The sequence below is a fragment of the Oxyura jamaicensis genome, chromosome 1, assembly GCF_011077185.1.
Source record: "Oxyura jamaicensis isolate SHBP4307 breed ruddy duck chromosome 1, BPBGC_Ojam_1.0, whole genome shotgun sequence".
Lineage (NCBI taxonomy): Eukaryota > Metazoa > Chordata > Aves > Anseriformes > Anatidae > Oxyura > Oxyura jamaicensis.
In genome coordinates, this window is record NC_048893.1 from 194,698,981 (window position 1) to 194,720,926 (window position 21,946).

General features: G+C 42.3%; 1 protein-coding gene across 11 annotated transcripts in view; it reads right to left on the reverse strand.

The window, feature by feature from the left end:
- The window catches only part of FAT3 (FAT atypical cadherin 3), a 417,502-nt gene that overhangs the window by 311,742 nt on the left and 83,814 nt on the right, over positions 1-21,946 (reverse strand). For all 11 annotated transcript variants that reach the window (XM_035328942.1, XM_035328925.1, XM_035328935.1 and 8 more), the window contains exon 2: positions 11,926-15,237. In XM_035328942.1, the coding sequence (XP_035184833.1) occupies positions 11,926-15,220 (3,295 nt within the window). In that variant the 5' untranslated portion in view covers positions 15,221-15,237. The remainder of the gene's footprint in view (positions 1-11,925; positions 15,238-21,946) is intronic.

The following is a 21,946-nucleotide window of genomic DNA, read 5'->3' on the forward strand; positions in this document are numbered from 1 at the left end:
GCAGGAAGAGAAATAACACATTAAAAGCTTGTGAGGCTTCTAATGGAAGCTGTATCAGTATTTTGCATGGGATGAATCTGCTGTCCAGCAGATCTACAAAGGGTTTCCTTGACGGGGAAGATGAGGTGGGCGTCTCTGAAGAGCAGCGATGAACTGACCACCGCTGGGAAAGGTTAAAGTGAGCAGCACGGACGTGGCCCCGGGAAGGATGCCAAAACCACTCACAGCACTGAGTGCCTGCCAGAAGCATCAGCCCCAAAGCCCAGCCCCAAAGCCTGGCTGAGGTCTCACTCAGAGCCCCTGAGGCTGCCGGCACCTCTGAGAGCCCGGGGGGGCCCTGCTGTCTCCTGACCAGGGCCAGCTGCTGGTGCTTGTGGCTACCAGTGCTCTCCCCCAGTGCAAAATACAGGCTTACAGTCCCAGAGGAAGCTGTAACTGACTTGGACTGTTATCACCTAAGAGTTACTGCCTAATGATAATTAAGCAAGGTTAACAGAAAAAAAACTAAGATAGCCAATGAGAAGTAGCACAGAACCACACAGTTCTTCCTTACACAGCATCTCAAGAAGAAACAATACCACATGACCTTGAAGGTCTCTTCCAACCTTAATGATTCTGTGATTCTAATAAAATCTGGTCCTCTTAAAACCAGCTCCAAGATCCTGTGGAGCAGAAGGCGGTGGTCTTCTATGGAGAGACACACTGGAGTCAGAAAAATACATCCCACCGTATACCCTGGACAAGTACAGCTTCGTAATGGAGATGCTGAACACCTGAAGTTCCTGCTGTTTTTGATGAATTTCTACGTTGTCCCTCTTTCTTCCCCCTTCCCCCCAAAAAATCAAACTATTAACTTATCTACACCTCTCACACCCTATCACTAAAATGGGAAACTACACACACATCACACATCAAAGAGCTTCCTTCATTAAAATGTGAAAAATAATTTGTGTACTTTAGATGAAAGGTATTTGGGGACTGTGAAGTATCCTGGCAAATTTAATTAAATCCCATAGTTATTCATAAAAAAAATAAAGCTTTTTGGGTAAAAAAGTTATTAAAATTTTAACTGATTCGCAGTTAGGATTTGTTTTTTCATTTTGCAAAATCTCACCTTATAAACTGAACCAGTGGCGAGAAGCAAAACTATTTTTAATGATCTGTGTGCGAAGTTACATTTCCAGGACATGAATTCTCAGTAAAACTTTCAAATGAAATAAGAGGAAAAATCCCCAAATAAACAGGCATACCATTCATTATGGGCTGCACAATCTACAAGTCAGAAACAAATCTGCTAATGTACATTTCAATAAAACTGAAAAAACAAGCACTTCAACAGTGGAAAAAAAACGACCAACCTAGCCCTCACATTGTGGAAACAGATGGCTATTTAAACCACATACATTCAGATTAATCTCAGGCCAAGGTAAACACTGCTTAATAATTAGTTCTCACATAACTTAGAGCAGTTAGGTTGAAAGTTGTTCCTTACAGTCTCTAGTCTGATTATCTGATTATCCTGTGTGCCATGTTGGCCACATGGCACACAGGGCACAGACACCCATGTTTCACTCTGGACAGAGTTTGCGTTTCTGGCTCTAACAGAGCCCAGCAAAAACTCCTGTTAGTTCACCCCTGTGTCTCCCCACCCCACTGAGCTCAGCACCCAGCTTCTTTTGGGTGAGTGACCCCTGCAGGGTCCCGGCTGCAAACCCCTGCCCTTCATGTTGTTTGTTGCAAACTCCTCCTCAGCATCCATCTCTTGCGTTAGGCACCTCCGGCAATCTCGGCACGGTGAGCATGAAGAGCCCCATCCTCTGTGCTCGTTATCTCCTATACAGGAAGCTCAGGTTGGTAACTCAAAACTAGTATTTTATCTGGAAAAAGCAGCCACCCAGCTCAGTGCAGATGCAGATCTCTGCAGATCTTTACCTTGGAGTTGCATATATCTCAAGTCTGTCATTTCAGGGAACTGTCAATTGTACCCATAAAATGAGAACATTTTGCTCAACTATCAATGAAAATACCATCGAAGTAACTGAAAAGCATTTTCCAAGAGAAGAAACTCCAGGGCAACTCTCCTGTGAGGAGGACTTCTGGTCATCACCTGTAACCAGGAGGGAAAAGCAAAGCAAAAGCAAAAAGCAAAGCTGAGACATAGCTGGCTGTGGCAATGTTTGGCTGCTACCTTTAGATCACGGTACAGACACCCGGGAGCAAACACTACCTGTGGCTGAACAGGGGGGCAGGTGAGCTCTGCAGCTTGTCCCTGTGCTCCCAGTCATGTGGACAGGGGATGTGCTGGAGGCTGCTGCAGAACTCTGGCCCAATGGTCACTTTCTTTCCATTCTGAAGAGTGGAACAGTGAGGGAAGCACAGGGGGAACTGTATTGGGTTTATGTCTGTCCCATGTCAGATCAGAGACAGCTCCAGACAGCTCCAAAAGGGACCTGCTGCTGGCCAGAGCTGAACAATAAGAGATGCTGGTTGGGCCTCTGGGAGAGCAGATTGAAGGAAGGGGAAAAAAAATACTCCTGTTGTGCTACAGCAGCTGGGAGAGAGGGGTGAGAGCTGAGAGAGAAGCAGCCCTGCAGCCCCCAAGGGCAGTGCAGCAGGAGGGCAGGAGGTGCTCCAGGCACGCAGCACAAGTTCCCCTGCGGCCCGTGGAGAGGCCCCTGGTGGAGCAGGCTGTCCCCCTGCAGCCCATGGGTCCCCCATGGAGCAGATCTCCACGCTGCAGCCCGTGGAGGAGCCCCCGGGGGAGCAGGTGGATGTGGCCTGGAGGAGGCTGCGGCCCATGGAGAGCCCCCGCAGGAGCAGGCCCCGGGCCGGAGCTGCAGCCCGTGGAGAGGAGCCCACGCAGGAGCAGGGGTCTGGGAGGAGCTGCCGCCTGTGGGGGACCCGTGCTGGAGCAGTTTGCTCCTGGGGGATGGACCCCGTGGGACGGAGCCGTGTGGGAGCAGTTCCTGAAGAGCTGCAGCCTGTGGGCAGCCCCCGCAGGCTCAGCTGGGGAAGGACGGCATCCCGTGGGAGGGACCCCACGGAGAGCAGGGGCAGAGAGGGACCCTGAAGGAGCAGCGGAAACGAAGTGCCAGGGACTGGCTGCAGCCCCCATTCCCTGTTCCCCTGTGCACTGCTGAGGGGAAGAAGTGAAAGGGTGGATGGAGGGAAGGTTGGTTTAGTTTGCTTTTAGTTTCTCACTGCTCTAGCTTGTTAGTAATAGGTAATAAATTTCATTAATCTCCCTACGCTGAGTTTTGCCCGTGATGTTACTAGTTGAGTGATCTCCCTGTCCTTATCTCAGTCCTTTAGCCCTTTTCATCATATTTCCACACCCCCCACCCCCTTTGAGGAGATGAGTGACAGAGCGGTTGTGGTGGAGCTCAGCTGCCCGGCTGGGTAAAAGCACCACATTAACTAGCACAGCCCTGGATCTGCACACACTTCCCACTCCCACAGTTCAGCACAGAGGGGCTTGTTCAAGCCGAGGGCACCCACCAAGGACATGCCCAGCCTAACTCCCTCGGCTTTCACCACCTTGTCAGGGCTCACCTCGCCTTAGCTGAGCTACGTGTTCATGTCCAAGCTAAGTTAGATATTTAAGCAGATGAGCAAAGCCCCGTGAGATGAACACCACCTCATGTTATGTGGCTTAACCTCCACGTCACCTGGCCACATGCCTGGAAGGGTAGCTCCGGGGCTGACCAGGAGCTGCACCTTGCAGACCATGCAGCTGTCACACCAAGCTCCTGCCCTGTTCTCTGCAAAACACCGGGGGTATGGAGCCTGTAGAAGTGTCACAGCCACAGAAAAAGAAAAAGATGTGACAATCTGCTAACTGCACGTGAACATGCCTGGCAATTTTCTTATTAGGTGTGGACAAAATGATGGGGTCAATGCCAATGGACAAGTCAAGTTTGAGAAACACAAAAATGCATTGGCTCAAATGCCTAATGCAAACCAACTGCGGTGAAAACTCCCCACCCACATGCACAGAGTTTGGCTTTCTCTCAGTTATTTCTTACTGGCAACACTTCAATGCTAATAAGACACCATAAGTGTATAAAATGTAATAAAGATGTTTACATTAAACAGCAGACTACAGATTAAAAGAATCTGTTCCATGAGCTATTGAAGCTCATCTCTGAACATCTATTTTCACCTTATTTTCAGGTAAGCCTGTATGTACAAACAGAAAAATATCTGATAGTAGAACGAGTGTTTTGTTGTTGTTATTGTTGTTTTTTTTACCTTGCTGACAAAGACCTAAGAAGTTCCAAGACTTGAATGATGAAATTAGCCAAGCTCAGCCTTGAAATATGACACAATTTTTAAGCAATGAGATCAATGAAAAATTTGGAAGAGCTTTCCAAGGAAGTGCCCAATTCGCCATCACTTATGGTCCTTGAACAGAGAACAGCTTTGTATATAGCATGCCTTAAGCCAGCTTCCAAGTTAAATCCTGGAGCCTGCACATGTACTTAAGTAGAGTGAGAGATATATGGACTTGTAATTGCTCCAGCGTCACCACCTGTCTGTGCTCCAAACTAGTCCCAAAAATTCCTGACCAACTCTGCCCAGTTTTATTGTTCCCTAAAAAGTCACATAACTCACTGCAAGGGTCAGGTTGGAGGATACATCCTCAGTATTTCTGGCCACTAGAGAATCCTGTTTCAGGAAAGGATCAGGCAGTGCAGCAAAGTGGTTCCATCTTACACACTGCTTCCATGTTCCTTCTCCTTAGCACATTCCAGGAGGACTGGACTGCTTGCATTGCCCTCAACATGGTCGTAAACTTGCAGTTTTGCAATAACAACATCACTTCCCATACCTATGGGCTTCCGCTGGTGCCTTGGAAGAGCTAAAATGGATATTTACCCCCAGTTGTTCAGCTGAACTGCTCAACTACCGCTCGTAAGGGAAGGTAGAACGTGGTCTGAGGTGATCCCGGGATAAAGCTGGTGCTCAGACATTCACACTGAATGGCAAATGCTGGAAGTAAATTTTCCCCCAGTCTAACTGGCTACTGCATGGCTTGGTCCCATGGCTGACTCTTGGGTACGAGCTTGATGCAGGAGCATCTGAGTGTGATTTAATGGACTGTGATGCACGGGATAATGCAGGGGTCACTTCTGGACTAAAATGCTAAGGGACAGAATAACAAAACACAGCAATGTAAAATATTCTTGAAAATAAATCTCAAGAATGATAAAGGTGATAGCTAGAAGGAAATACAAATGGCATATTACTTTATTAAATAAATTACCCAGAGATTGAAAAGAGATGTCCTATCATCAGGAGCCTCCTGAATAATAAAGGAGGTTCTCTAAACATTTTCCAAAGAATGGACAAGACGCAAATAACAGCTAACCATAACGATTGTACATCATGAGCTGTTTTATGCAGTACAAAGCCAAGAGAGTTGAACAGCTTGAATGGAACAATTCTGCATGGCTGGCCTCACTTAGGAAACTTTCAAAATATGTCAGAATTATATTAAGGACTCTTTAAAGTAAATATTTTCATAAGCTGATGCATTGTTTTAGGGTTCGTGTTATTAAATAAAATCTTAAACAAATTCATTTCAGTGAAACCAAGACAGGCTTTGTTTCTTTACTAATTTACAGCTACAAATTATAAATATATGGACACAGAATTTATCAAAAAAAGACTTGTTTCTCCACCGCAACTAATTTTAAAGAAAAAAGAAAAATGCGAACAATTACTTTCCCAAAATTGGAGATCATAAATGAAGGAAAGATTGCCCTATTAAAAGCTGCCAGAGATAACACAGAGTAATGATAACACGTTACGGCAGACTCCAAAATAGCTGTTCCCAGGAATGCTTTATTCATGCCTGACACAGATAGAGGGTGACAGATCAGAGTTTGGCCAGAGCTGAGCTGCGTGATCCATCTGGCACGCTCCTCCCTGGAGGGAACCACATAGGAGAGCCATCGTGGCCAGGCTGAGCGCCGGCAGCTCCGGTCCTGGGTGACCCCTGCGAGCATCCTCCAGGGATGCATCCTTCCCTAGGCAGTGCCCACCAACACCACTGGCACTGCTCTGGTGTCTGGCCTGAGGTTACTCTGAAAACTTTTTTTTGGAAGCCTAGGCTAGTTAAATGGCTCAGAACTACTTGCTCTGGGCAATGAAATTTGTCTACTCTCACCAAGAACATGAACAACGTCTGTAACACACCTCAAAACCCTGCAGTGGATTCAAGTCTATGGTGAGTCTTCACAGATTTATCCACTAGCTCTTACATATTTTCATAAAATTAAACAAGCAGGGGGAAGAAAAAAAAAAAAAAAAACACATCAAAAAAAGCATGTATCACAAAGCATTTTCATTTTTACTTGATGTTGTTTCAAGGAAATGTTAGTAATGGTCCCACATAAATATTTATCAGACCACTAAAAATTGTAATAAATGAAAGTATCCTTCAACTTGCATACACAATAACCAAAAACTATTTTAGAAGACAGCAACAAGATGCAAGGAGTCTGAAGAAATAAATTTATTCCCTTCTGCCAGACGGTTTTAACGGTGCGAGCAGGTCTGTTTTATTATAAACTACATCTTCTGGTGTTTCTTGTTTCCATTATTAGTCATTTGAAGCCATTATTAGGGTTTTCCAACACCAACTGGCTTCTTTTGGGACTCTCAGCAACAGTCTGTCAGGAATTTCAGTCACTCCTGAGGCACCTTAAAAGGTCTCGAAACAGAACATCAGACCGCTGTACTTGGCACCGTAAATCAATCCATGGACTTTGTAATAATTTGAAATCTACCTCCATTTAACATGGCCTTTAAGATTTCAGTGCTGTGAAAGACAGGCTTGGCTTATTCATTTTAATTGTTCAGGGCTGAAAACACACAAAGATAACACGTTATCAGGGTCATCTCCGGCTTGCGTTCTTATTAGAGGGGCTCTGAAGGGGTGGAAATTTGTGCCATCTAATGCCAAAATTCAAAGTCTCAACAAGAATCAGGGGACTCCAACTCCAGAATAACCGCTGAAAAGAAGGCTAGTAAGTTTTGAAAGTGTTAACTCAATGCTTCTGGGCTTTGCAAGAACATCAAAGATCCTGTAAGCGTTTTGTTAACAGCACTATTGTGTCTCCATATTCTATTTCAGTGCAACTTGAGATGTTTTGATGCTTTCCTGAGAAGCTGCAAGACTGATTGCTTCAGCTTTCCCGCCTATGCAGTGGGGTTAGTCATTCTTTGCATCCTGGGGCACCGTCACACCAACTCCTATCAAGCCTGCAGAAGTGTCTGCAGCAGCAGATGCTGAGCGTGTCTAGTCTCTGCTCCTCCAGAACTCGGTTCATTCCCCTTCTATTAGCAGTACATCCACGGGTAAGTCGGGGTAAATATAGAAACACTTCTAGTGCCAGGCTGTTACATCAACTGCGCAAAGAGTAGAAACACATGCCAGACTGAAAAGTGGAGCTGGAGTCAAAAACACTGCTGTTTAGCTAAACCACAAATCATGGAAAAATGAGAAGGAAGACGTCAGCATTTAGGCTAGAACTGATCTCATCTAAGTCAACCTTTCAAGAACTCAGGAGATCTCACTAGTTGTCAAAGTTCCTGTTGCAGCCAGCACAGCAGTACAGCTGGATGGCAATTAGTCACCCAAGGTAGGTGGTATCATATGGCCATGTGCATTTGCTGGAGTCACCACAAGCTCCTGAGACAGCAAAAATACACCACTTTGCTGTGGTATCAGTACTGAGACGGTGTACATACCAGAGTGGAGAAAATCCAGGATTTTAAGAAGTTAGTAAGGGAATTCTGACAGAGACCACTTCCAGAAGACTAGTTGTATCTGTTTATGCTCTTGTTAGGATGAAAACTCAGAGCATGCTGCTATCCCATGAAAATCTTTAACTGCTTATTTTGTATTACTACTCTAGAAATAAAGAGGGGGTTTACACGATTATTTTCTAAAGACCTGCAATTAGCAGACCAGTGAGGAGCGTGGAGAAATACAGCAGGTGAGGAGGGGTACTAGAGATGAAGAAATGGCTTGAGCTTCTTTCTCCACAGCCCATGAGCTGCGTACGGGGAAGCTTGCCACCCATTTCAGCAAGTGAGATCAAAGCATCAGAGTTTAATAGTCTTTCTGTAGATGGAAAAGAGAGTGGGATGCTCCTGTCCAGTGCATTTTCAGAGCATGACTAATCTAATTTTATTTTATTTTATTTACTACAGAGTAATATGAATAATTTCTTCGTCAACTGTTTTTCTCTGACAATTATAAGGAAATCCTGCAGTGACTACCTCTGACTGTACACGAGCACATTTCATCATGTAGATTACATCTGAGGAGTTCAGAGAAGGGGAGACATGTAAAGAAAAGTGGTTCTGAATGGAAGACAGAAGGAAAGAGAGAATCCATAAATGGCAAAATCACATTACATCCCTCAGTGCGGCGTTCTTAAATGGCAAGCTTGTGACATTTATACCAACAGTCAATAAACAGACCAATGAAGAAAGAAAATCAATGAGTTTGAACTGCACGCCTAGGATCATGACAAACTGAATGTCCATTGAGGCAGGCATCAACAGAGTTCTCAATTAAAAAAAAAACAAAAACACTTTTTTCCTTTTAGAAAAGTCTTAAACCAGTTATTTTTTTGTCCTTTTTCTTTTTTTTTTTTTTTGGGGGGGGGGGGGCGGGGGCGCTGTTTTTAAGCCAAGAATCATGAATTATGTTGTAAACCCAAGAAACATCTAGTCTGATGTCTAAGGTGCTAGTGTGAAACTAGGGATGGAGTTGGAGGAGGTCTGGAACTGCTGCTTTCTATAGTAGGAGATTTTCTATTGATTTAGAGATTTGCACTGGCTTCAGCTCCTGGTACGAGAAGTTAAAGTAAACCCAGAGAAACAAAGTGAGAAGCGATTCAAGAGGCTGTGGGGCCAAACACATGTAAAATTCCACTTCATCAAATACTTCCAGCTAGCAAACACTCACTATGCTCCTGGTTACCACCGTCTATGAACTGGAGCACTTAACAGTGAATGCTGCCATGCAACGTCAATACTCAAAAGTGGTCCTCCATGACATGAAACAAAGGGACACACTGCAGGAAGGAAATCCCCAGGCCAACCCCATGGCTCATCTCTTATCAAAAACAGCAACAGCATCAGGATTTGCACATACACCCTCTGCAGAGAGATCCACCTTGGCCAATATGAAGAGACTCCCAAGCCTGCTGGCCACAACCACTGCTCAGACCTGAATGCAGAGCTACCTGTTGTGGCACCTGCACCAGCAGCCAGCTCAAGCCCTGTGGATGCACCTGCAAGCATATTTATGTACCTGTAAAGGAATGAGAACAAAGCCACTATGTCAAGAAGCACGTGGCAGTGTGGTACAGTGAGCATCCACCACGCAGGTCAGCTCCTCCTCAGGTATTTTCACACCCTTTTCCTCTCCTCAGTACAGACGTGCCCCATGGAACACAGGCACAGCTCACTCAGCACACGGGCTGACACCATTAAGATGGAATATTGCGTAAGAACAAAAATAATGCACCCGAGCAGAAATATGCTGAAAGCACAGACTTGCTTGGAGACCAGCCTGCTCACACATCAGGATGAATTTGGCCCAGTTTATATCCTAATGATTATAATGGATACTGCAGTCTTCTTTTCATTAAGGCAGCAGCCAAAAATATTGATTTGTTGTACTTCACGCTCCTGCTTACCTTCACAAATTTTGTGAGAGACAGTGTATAAGCCAATAGAGTCGGTCAGTTTAAAAGTGACAAATTAACTGCACTGAAAGTAAATAAACAGCTATCTCTTTGTAAATTAATTCAGTATGTGACTTGAGCTCTTTTCTACAGCTAGATAGCTGATTCATCATTCAGCAGTGTTTAAGTTGCCACCAGTTCAATAGCAGGCTATTAATGTTTTGCCCTGTTTGACACAGCAGGTCAAATTCAGCACTCAAGTTACAACAGCACAACAAGAATGGGGTAATTCCTGAACCCCCAAATCCAGCTCTCCATGCATCCCTGGCCCAGTTGTGCACCCAAGTGTTCTTCAAGTTGGTTTCAAGATGACTTAAGATGCATCAAACATCTGGGAAAAACATACAAAAAGAATCTAAAAGAGTATTTTGAGCTACTGGATTATGAAATATCTTCTGGAATGGCTTTGTGAGACAGCACAGGTGACAAGGTTGGCTCTTCAAAATACTCATGAAAGAGTGAAAGACAAAGATATTCAACTTTTAAAGCTCTGTTTTCTTGTGGTGCTTTTTTTTCACTAACTTGATTTCAATTCTAGAAAGAAACTAAGTACACTTAATGTGGAATATCGAGTACAACTCCCACTCATCTCAAAACATGATCCATATTTTACTGAAGAGGGGCCATAACTCGGCAGTATCACCCTTAGTAGTCTAGACACAGGGTAATAACTTAGGTTAACTTATTAATGAACAACACACACTAATTTATCCTCCTGGAGGCTTGTTCCTTAACAACGCCTTTCAGTTCAATAAATGTTGAATCCCAAGATTTTCAAAACAAGGCTGAAGCACTTAGACCAACTCCCATTGCTTCGAAAGGAACCCATTTATCTGAAGTCCATGCTACTCAATAAAATAGGCTAATATTTTTAAATGCCGGAGCTTAAAATTGAAAATCATGTTCAACTGCCTAAACAATGTTGCCCAAGTTCATTCAACTGCTATTAACACTGTAGGATATGTGAGTTCTTAACATTTCTAGAAATTTGAGTAGGTGCCCTCTTGACTTCTGACACTCAAGTTTAATGTTTCTGGACACAAGGTTTTGACTGTCATCTGTGCACAGCTGCAGCACAGAGACTACAACACAAATAGAATAAAAATATTTTCAACTGCTTATGTTCAGACGAGATCCACAGCATTTGTAATGTCGTCTGTTTTTCATAATGTTCAGTTTAGAAAGTTGACATTTGATTAAACAGTTTGAATTTGCCAAAACATACATTTTAATCTTATGCTTTAATACCACATTCTCAATTAAAAGCTTCAGAAAAAGACATACAAAGTCTGCTTAAACCACAGTAAGCCCACAGACCCAACATATTTAATATAATTTTTGAAACTGTTGACTAATATTTTCTAATTTCTTCACTTCTTCTAGTACCACAGCTGCACCACTACTCCCAACAGCTATCGGACATATAAACAGCCAGCTTGTTAGCCGTGTTTTACTAGATAGCCTTTTATACTTGGTGTTTTCCACATTTTCCAATAGGGTGTGGTAGAAGTGAAGATTAACATCTTCAAAATCTTCACTCTGTTAATACTGCCACCACCAAGGAAAAGCCAGCACAGGCTGAGTGCATCTTTCCCTGTATTCATACCATTCACAAGCATGCCTACACTGATGAAGACAACATGCTACAAGAAAGCATATTATACAGAATGGAATATCATTCCAGACTGCTGACTCCCATGAAAAATTACTCCCAGCAACAAGGACAAGACCAAAAATAAGTTTCAGGATGAAATATTTCATATTTCCTTCCCCTTACTTCCTTCCATTGGGTTTAACACCGCATTCAAGGTCATGAGTGTTATGACTCTGTGGAGGTGACCTGAGTAATTTACAATGATCAACAGATAATACAGTGACTGCAAGAGAGTCATTACACAACTATCACTGCTTCTTAAATGGAGTCATCACATAGCAGCTGAAAAGCCATGTGCATTATTTCACACTCACAGAGTAATGAATGCAACCAGGTAATTAAATCATGTCATCACTGTGCCTGGAAAATCCTTATTTATAATTTTATCTTGCCTGTTAAGAAGAACTGAACTTCATGTAATGGGCAGAAAATAATTATGCCTAGGTTTCCCTTTTGCAAGAACCTCTATGAAAGGAAAAGGAAATTAGAAATGAAACTCACCTGTTTCTTCATCTATGCTGAATCTCCCCAGCCCACTGCCATCCCTGATGGAATACTGGATCTCTCCATCCCTTCCAGAGTCCTCGTCTCGAGCTACAACTTGCAAAACGCTTGTACCAATGCGCGAGTTTTCCTTTACAGATCCAATGACAGCAAAGTCAGGAAAATAGGGGGTATAGAGATTTTCGTTAACATCCACTACTTCAACTTCCACAAAAGAAACAGAAGAGAGAGAAACTGGGCGTCCCTTGTCCTTTGCGCGCACGGTCAGGTTGTAGAACTGCTGCTTCTCATAATCGAGCTCTTTGCTCAAGCGGATGGCACCGCTCGCTTTGTCTATCTCAAACCGCCCATTGTAATCATTCACCAGAGAGTAACGGACTTGACCTCCCAAGCCGAGATCTGGATCATGAGTTTCCAACCAAGCTATGACAGTGCCAACTGGCAGGTCCTCAAGGACCTTCACATTGTAGCTGGATGGTATAAAGGCCGGAGAACAATCGTTGACATCGTCTAAGAAAACCTTCAGAGGCACAACAGAAAACTGCTGATGGCCACTGTCTGCTTTGTCCCTAGCCTCAATCTTTAGTGTGTAATTTGCTTTTGTTTCCCGGTCTAGCTGATCGGCCACATACACCACTCCCGTGGAACTGTTGATGGCAAATTGCTGGGTGTCCGTCAGCACTGAGTAAGCCACCTCTCCATTGGATCCTAGGTCTTTATCTCTGGCTTCTACTTGAATAATCTCTGTACCAAGACTTGTACTTTCTAAAACGTTAACTGAGTAACTGTCCTGTAAAAAAACAGGCTTGTTATCATTTGCATCCTCTACAGTAACAGTCAACAGTCTCCATGCAGATTTCTGTGGATTACCTAAATCATAAATTGTAATATTAAGGAGATAAAGCTCTGTTTTTTCACGGTCCAAGGGCATAAGAACTTTAAGTACCCCTGTCTCCATGTCAATGTTGAAACAACTATCTCCATTACCATCAGAAATTGTATAAACTACTTTTCCATTAAAGCCTGAGTCTGCATCGTAGGCTTTTATCCTTAGGATGGTGGCACCAACTGGCAGATCCTCTGAAACCATCACATCAGTAGGGAAGGTTTTGTCAAAATGTGGTGCCTGTCTGTTCACTGAATAAAAATCAAGAAAACCATCTTCCAAATTCAGCTTCACATTTGCTTTTGCCTTTTTCAGCAATTTTTCTGCTAGCTTCTGAGCAACTCTAGTCTCTCTACAGCTAAAGGTCTTTGAAGACACTTTTCCATGAACTACCGAAATATTAACAAACATAGCATCAGCAAAGTTCTCTCCATCAGTGGCTGTTATCTTAAGGCCAAAATTGCTGTTCTTTATGCCAGTATTAATTAGAGATTTTTTAAGTTGCAGGACACCAGAGTCAGGATTTAAATAAAAAATGCCAAGCTCATTTCCAGAGATTATTTTGTACTTTACAAGCTCTAACTCATCTATGTCTATAGCAGAAACAGCAGTAATGTGACCACCAACGGGAAAGTCAGACGAAATCACTCCCTGACATGCCACTTTTTCAAAGAGGGGTTTGTTATCATTGACGTTGCCTATGTATATGGTGACATTCACCTCGCTTTCATGGCGGTATGGAGAACCCCAGTCAGAAGCCCTCACAATGAACCTGTAGCTTTCTGGTGAGGACTCAAAATCCAGTTCTTCAGATGTGCTGATGATACCTGTAAACTGGTTTATTATAAATGGTAGCGAGTTCAGACTGGCAATGCTGTATGTTATGTATCCATTTTCTCCCCTGTCTTTATCGACTGCTGAAACTGCCAGAACGCTATAGCCCACAGGGACACTTTCATTGACGAACGAGCTGTACGAAGGCTGCTGGAACTCCGGAGTGTGATCGTTGGCATCTTCTATCCTGACAGTAACCTGTGCTTTTAAATCACCACCTTTGTTTGTATATACTTCTAATTCGTAGAGGTCCTTCTCAATGATTTTCAAAGGACGAGCAGTAGTAATAAGGCCTGTGATGGGATTGATCTTAAAATAATCAGCATCGTCACTAGGAGATAATCTATATTCCACACCCAGTGGCTCAGGCATCAGCTTAATTACTGCAACCACCACACCTGGAGGTGAAAATTCATTGATCGAAACATCGTAAGTTTCCTTTTCAAACTTTATGGGTATACTTTCTTTTTTGGGACTAGCGATGTGGACCAATTTGACTGCAGAAAATTTCTGAGGAGATCCTTTGTCCTTTGCTTGGAGAGTTAGGTTATAACCGTATGGGAAACTGTCCCAGTCAATAGGCTTTCTTTCCTTTATTTTGTACTCATTCATCCATTTACCTTCTTTAGTCAGAAAGAACTGTTCTAGCGGATCTCCCGCCACAATTGAAACAGATTCGATTTCTCCATTGGCTCCTTCATCTAGGTCATCAATGTTAACAACTGCATAGGTAGGTTCCTTGTCTGATGGGAAGGGAATATGTGTTACTACATTTATCGTTGGGGCATGTTCATTTATACGTTCAATGTGAACATAAAGCTTGGCCGTACTGCTTACACCGTTGTTTCCATAAAGCTTCATCCCACGGTCCACAGCCAGAATTTCAAGATCATATCTGTTTTTCTCATCATAGTTTAGCCGGCCACTTAAGGAGATAACACCACTTGTAGGATGTACTGAGAAGAGATCAACTTTGTTTTTGAAATAATAATAAAATTCACCGTTGGACCCAATATCCGCATCTGTTGCGGTCACCTGTGCAATGCTAGTCCTTAAAGGAGTGCTTTCCGCTATTGTGACAGAGTATGTGGTTGGTGAAAACAAAGGTCTTAAGTCATTCATGTCCAAGACCTGGATGTTCACTTTTGTCCACGCTTCCAAGTCCTCTCCCCTGACAGACCCTTTCACTACCAATAAATAGTTGTCCTGGATTTCTCTGTTTAATATAGCAGAATTTCCACCTTTAGTCCTTATTCTCAGGAAACAAAAGTCAGCAATGATGACTTCCTCTGCTTTAAAAAAGCCCTCATCATCGCCAGACACTATCCTGTATTTGATATCCCAAGAAAGGTCAGCCAAGGTAATGCCCATTCTCGTTTGACTGTTGACATAGGTCCTGGCTGCCGAATTTTCATACACGGTAGCATTGTAAGTGGAATGTGTGAAGTGAAAGCCAAGTGGTGTGGTTCCTTGAACTACCTGGCAAAGGGAGGCCAGGAGCTTGACAATCAGAAGGGCACGGCAAGATGGAGGTGGTCGTGTGCCTGACCAGCGGCCCATATTCACCTCCATCACATCTTTCTTTCACCCTGCGACAGAGAGAGAAAAAGGAAGATAGTTAATCAAGAGCTAAAAATGGTACTGGAAAAAGCATTATTTCAAAATTACTTACTAAATTTGTACCTGAAAATAAAATATATAAAATAACTAGTTACTACGTATTTAATAAAACAGAAAGGGAGAACACTACATACAAAAAAGCAACGGTTTTGCATTCTTTTTTTTTTTTACATGTTGTAACATATATACATATCTACACATATATACATACATATATACACACGTTCATACTTTTTTAATATAAAAAATCTTATGGGACCCAACTGCATCTATATGTACACATGCACAATACAAAATAATAATCATAGTAAAAAAAAAAAGAAAACCAGACACACATTTGGGTAGAAAAATATACGGATAATTCACACTGAAATTATTATTTTTATTTAACAGTAGCTGCAACTAAGTCTAAACTTGTTCTTTTTTAGAGGATATTGGAAGAGTCCTTTTTAGTCCCAACCTTTGGGGATGAGACAGGATTTTCATTATCTATGTAGCACTGTGATAGTCAAATTACCGACAGTTATCAGGTTTAATATGGGCAGTTAAGAAAGATCAGATGGTTGGTGAAATTTGAGCCACCAAGAAAAAAAAAAGTACATAAAAATCACTAGCCAACCATTACTGTAATTACAGATGCCTACAGTAAAATCAAAATAAAGGCAAAATTATGGCTATTTAAATGCAATCACATACACATACCCAGATATTGAGAACAGACAGAATACAATGAAGAAAATAAAATTGCTCAATAAAGTTCTCACATAAAGAGTCAGGTTAGTAAATGTCACAGCTAAGATAGCCTATCAGACTTAACTCTGCCCTTTCACATGTACTACAATGCATCTGTAATTATGATCACTGCTATCCACCAAGTACATGTGGTAACACACAGTCAATGAGAGCACAGATGAGCATTTTTGAACATTGATGAACACTGAACACATTCAATAAATGCTCCATTACTTATTTATACCACTCCCATCTCAACCTAAGAAAGGTAAAGACCTCCAGTCTGCTGCCTGTCCTACTGTGGACCGGCCATCCTGGCTAGCAAGAACATGAAGACATTCTTAATTGGATGGTCTGAAATCCAGCTTGCACCAGATTTCACTCCAGCAGCTCCAAGCAGAATTTGGCTACAAATAAGGCACGTGGCTCCATCGCCAGTAGTCTTAATCCACACACAGTCCCATTTCGGCCACCTCAAAGCAGCAAGAACCCTTCCAGCGAGAGCCCTTCATTGATTGCAAAAGGCTCATTATAAGTATTGAAATGCAATTAGTTAGCAGGCATTTGAGGAAGATATGGAGATCCTCCATACAGTCCCATCGTGCAGTAGTCCCACTGCCTCACTTCATGTATCTGAATTTCCAGGTTAAACGGAGACAGGGCAAGGGAAGACATTGGCTCCAGACTGCTGGAGGCTGCTGCAGCAGCTGTGTGCCAGGCTGCTGCTGATTGCTTTCCACGGGAACGAAGGGAAAGGAAAGGAGCCCGAGGAAACAAGTCAGATACTTAAAATGAGGCAGTGTGAAAAAGCTTCTTTGTTACAAAGTACGTTCACCGCTACTCATGAAAATCATAGAAATCAATTGTAAAAGGCAATTATTAAAAGACCCACTGCACACATACATTGTTCTCATTGTCATTTAAAAGCTGCTTGAAAATGCAGTTTTCTTCAAGCTAGAATATAGAGTGGATAGGAAAAGTTGTCGATAATGACAGGAGTTAATTTGAATTTCCAACATGATTTCAGCATCCCCTAGGAGATTTATAAATTGCAGGCAAGTTTTGGAATATGAATTCATGTTAGTTATCACTTCCAATATAACTGAATGAATACTGCATTTTTAAGTACTAATGACAATCAATTTATTGCACTGATGTTATAATGTTCACACAAAACACTTAACTTCCCGATCCCACAGTCTATATCCCATTGCTTAACACGTTAATCAGTTTGATCAGTTCTCCCAAGTGTTTGTCAAGGCACCCAATCCTTCAATACACCTATTTTCACATACAGCCACCCCCCCCCCCCCGCCACCCCCCCCTTGTTTCTGACTTATTTTCCATTGCACCAACAAAAAAGGGAACTGTCCATATTGAAGATAAAAGTCTAAGATCTATCTTACATTTCCAACTAGCAGGCAAATCCCCACAGAGTACACATGATGGCACTTCCTTTTCTGAATATCAAACATCATATAAATAACATTTTAACCCCTGTAGTTAATACAGAGAAGATGTACAAACATAGACTTCTCCAGCATGCTTGGTGTACAAGCTCCCCATGCTCTTCCCATGCCCAGGGTGATCCCCAGAACACCTAAGATGATATTCTTCAACTAGGAAAGACTTTTTAATGTTGTTGCCATTTCACTCTACTAAAAGATCAGAGCAGTGGCGCCTTATTTTTCAGCACACTAAACATTCATCAACTTAATCCACCTGTGTGAAAACATCAGAGTCCCCTATTTTCATGGAGCTTTATGTGAATCACTTTGAGCACTGCCACGAAAACTGCTGCTTCAGCCTAGCGTGGGAGAAGATGCTCTCAAGTAGAAAATACAAGCAATATACTGTATGCTGCTCAGGAACAGCCAGCCAAGGAAAATGAGAAATCCTAATGGGAAAGTCCCAATTCATAACAAAATAAAGGGCTGTGTCTCTTCTGTGAAGTGGCACTATTAAAATCCTCCACCGCCCTTTACCAAGAACATCAGCATCCTCTCTATATACTGCAGTACCAGCTTTCCAGGTCCTCTGTAATCAGAAATCAGCTATTCTGAGAAATCTGTTGCTGCAAGCAAAAACGCTACAAGCAAAACAAAATAAAGTGTACCTTCAGGTTAGCCATACACAAGGTTACAGACTCCACAGTAGCAGACAGCCACCACTATATATATATGTACAAAGCTATGTGATCAGGAGAACCTAACAAAAAAGTCACAGAATCACAGAATCATCTAGGTTGGAAGAAACCTCCAAGATCACCTGGTCCAACCTCTGACCTAACACTACCATATCCTCTGCTAAACCATGCCACTAAGCTCTACATTTAAACGTCTTTCAAAGACCTCCAGGGATGGTGACTCAACCACTTCCCTGGGCAGCCCATTACAATGCCTAAAAGTTGTGCGTATCCCAGGCAATATGACAACCTCATGCTCCTACTCTGTTTATTTATTTATTTTTAGAGAAACCAGGGCTGAGACCTAATCTTGAATACACAGCTGCAAATCCAGCTATGTCAATGGTCTATGAAGTTTGTGGTTCAGTGCTGAAACACTCAGTTCCACCTAGAAACAATGTATGACATGTACACATGCGTACATGCATATGTATACAGAGCATGTGTGTTTGTGAATGCCCTTTAGTTCTGTATATATATGTATACACAAACACAGTTTGCATATTTATAAGTATAATTTCAGGGTTGGCACTGGAAAACGTGGGCTTTCCCATCAGGCAGCACTTTCAGAGTTTGATTTCACTTCAAATGTGGTATGTAGTGCTGTAACAAGCTCCTCACTGAAGTTATTCATCTATCCATATATTTATATGGCAATCCTCATTATATTATTGGAAAGTCCCAATGGACAAGCTATTAAACTGCCACTTGGACTACCCAAGAATGTTTTATTCATTTACTGAATTCCTTTCTTCTGGGATATTTGTTTTTAAGAGCTCATAATACATACATGCTTAATGCACAGGAAATGTAATGCGATAGGTTACAGAAACAAAGTACAAAGCGACCCACCGTAAATTAAGAGGCATTTCTTTAAAGGCACTTCTTGTCAAAAAAATGTTATGGTTTCGAGTGAAGAGAAAGATTGTGATTACTCGTGGCTGATTTTGAAACGTTTGGGCAGGAGCTACTCCAACAAAGAAAATAAATCCCCTGATACTGCTCTGAAGAAGTGGAATAGCTCTTTAAGAAGAACAGAGACTAAAACACAAAACCTTCTAAATACTCAACGAGGCAACACGATGACACAGAGAAGGAGTCCAGCATCTTTCCACTCTACCTCACATTAAATCCTCTGGTCTTGAAGTGTAAAGAAAGGAATGGAGAAATAGAATGGCCATTGATTTTTAACACTCTTAAAAATACACTTGAACATCACGGAGAACTCTATGATCTCATATTTACTTCTTCACTTGTCCTTTGTTCTTTGAACAAGAATTATCTATGCAATCCAAATCTTGTAGAGTAGTCGCAGGGACCTGTAGGTGGCTGGTGCTCCGTAGAGGAACTGGGAGAGGTACGAGTGTCATTCTGCTTTTTCATCTCGGCTCTGGCAGTCTGCAGCCTGGGCTGTATCCAAACACAGCACCCTACCAGACTGGGAACAACGACTCAAGTCCCACGGACTGCCAGGATTCCCACACACCAAAACTGTGGGTCTGATTCAGTGTGCAGACACAAAACAGGGGCTGTACGATCCTCTATTTGATTCCCTCTCCCAAGGCTAATTCTCCTAATCCCAAAGATCTCTACACCATAAAATACATGAAAAAGAAAACAATATATATATACTCTTGGGTAAACTCTAAAATTATTAAACAAGTGCCAAAAGGACTTCTAGAGAACATAAGGAAAACAGCAGGTAACTTCAGCTTGCAGAAGGGATAAGCTTTTAGCAAGACACAATAGGGAAAAGAAAAATTTCCTCTCTCATCCTTCAAGCTTAAGTACGTCCAATGAGATAAGAATATTTTCAGCTGACCATTGTATAAATGATCTTAGGGAGCATGAGTATCTAATACAAATATTTAAGAATTTCTACAGGTCCTTTGAAAGGGAATAGAGAAGAACCCAATCTGTCCTTCACCTCCCATCTTCAGCAGAAGGACCGAATGAATCTAAAGGATCCTCCAGGCTTCAGTACGCTGGGAGGAGAAAAAAAATTTTTTCAATTCAGATGACAAATTTATGAGAATCATGGTGATTATGAGCCTTTGTGCATAAGGGTAAAAAAGGTCAGGAAACAGGGTTTGGTCTCATTTAAAGGTTTTTACAATGATTTTTATTTTTCCAGAACAACCTGTGGAAGTCAGGCTGCCTCCTCAGACAGGACAGGAGTGGTGACCTCTAGGTATGGAATAATGCTACAATTCAGAAATACTACACTGTTCTCAGGAAAGGAGTCACAATTTTCATTCAAATGGTAGCTATTAAAGTTCTATTAAATAAGCAGCTTTACATCAAAAAGGAGTATATGAAAACATAAAGGACTTTTTTTTAGAAGGCAGGAAAACATTAGCTTCACATGCACGTGACAAATAAATAGTATGTATTGAAGCGATAAAACGGCAGCAGGAACAGCAGCAGATTTTGTTGTAAGTGACCTCAATCTTGCAAGTAACTCCTTCCTATCACTCAAATAATGTCAACATCGGCAGTAGTCTATCTGTTCTTATGGTCTAATCATCAGAACAGCAAACCTACAATATTGTCACGCAGCTCCATCCACCTGAATGGAGCCTCTTATTCTCAGTGCTATTTTCTATCAACAGCAATCTGCCCCTACAAAAACTTCTGCATGACCAGGTCACGTATACCTGCAAAAAGGTTAAAAAGCACTCTTGACTCTTTTTCAGTTGTTTCCTATTTAAGTTCTACATCAAGCTGCAACATTGATAGGAAAATATGTTTTTTGCAATGCTGTCAATGTCATGACACGGAGGGGAGACCAGTGTACGTCACTGCCCTCTCCTGGAAGGAACCTCCTCCATAGCAGAGAACTATGGAAAACCAGAACTCATGGAAATTCATATTTAAAGCATGTGGAAGATGGTGATCTAGGAGTCTGATAGATGGATGTCTACCAACCTTAGGCACAGACTAGAGACAGTGGTGGATTTAACCCTGTTCCCTTAATACGTAGGCAGTATCATTAGCATGTGGTCAAATGAGAATAGGGGGAAAAAACATTAACATGGCACATTCTCTAGTCAGATATCTTTCCTGAACTGCACCCAGATGTACCCCACAATAACTTACCCAGCTAGGAAAGGCTTACAATTTACTGACCAGGAAAAGAAATTAGAATATACAATAAGAATAGAGTTTGTGCCATATGGAAATGAATTAAAAATGCATGTTCAACTCTAGGCAGGAGGGGAAAAAAAAATGCCTGACTGACATTGACGGTAGATTTATGCTAGGGGATATATATTCACAGGGCTACCTGCTCCCTGATGAATACAAAGATATGATTTTCCATATAGATGATTGTATCATGATGTGTTTATCCCAAAAGAGAAGATGAAGACAAACCAAGCATTTCTGCAGAATAACCCCTTGCAGGAGACAGCACTATAAATCCTAACCTTCCTTGTAGCTGCAAATCCTCCCGCTGCCTGCATCTATTTCACACGAGAGAAAGGCTGCTCAGCATGTAGTGAGTGTAATTCCAGGCCGTCCCTCGGAAGTGAAGATTTAGCCACCCAGCCGTATGTTGTGAATAACTGAGGTTTGCTAGCAGGTGCTGGGGATTTTTCCATGCGACACCAGTTTTGGACAAGGATCAGTTCATCAGCAGATGCTGATGATACTTGTGAGCAGGAGCTGGGCATCGTTTGTCTTTCTGGGGAACTGCTGCAAAGGGTCTTTGGGACTCTCCCTTCCCCCTCGAGGATGAAAAACAGCTTGGGGAAAGGGTG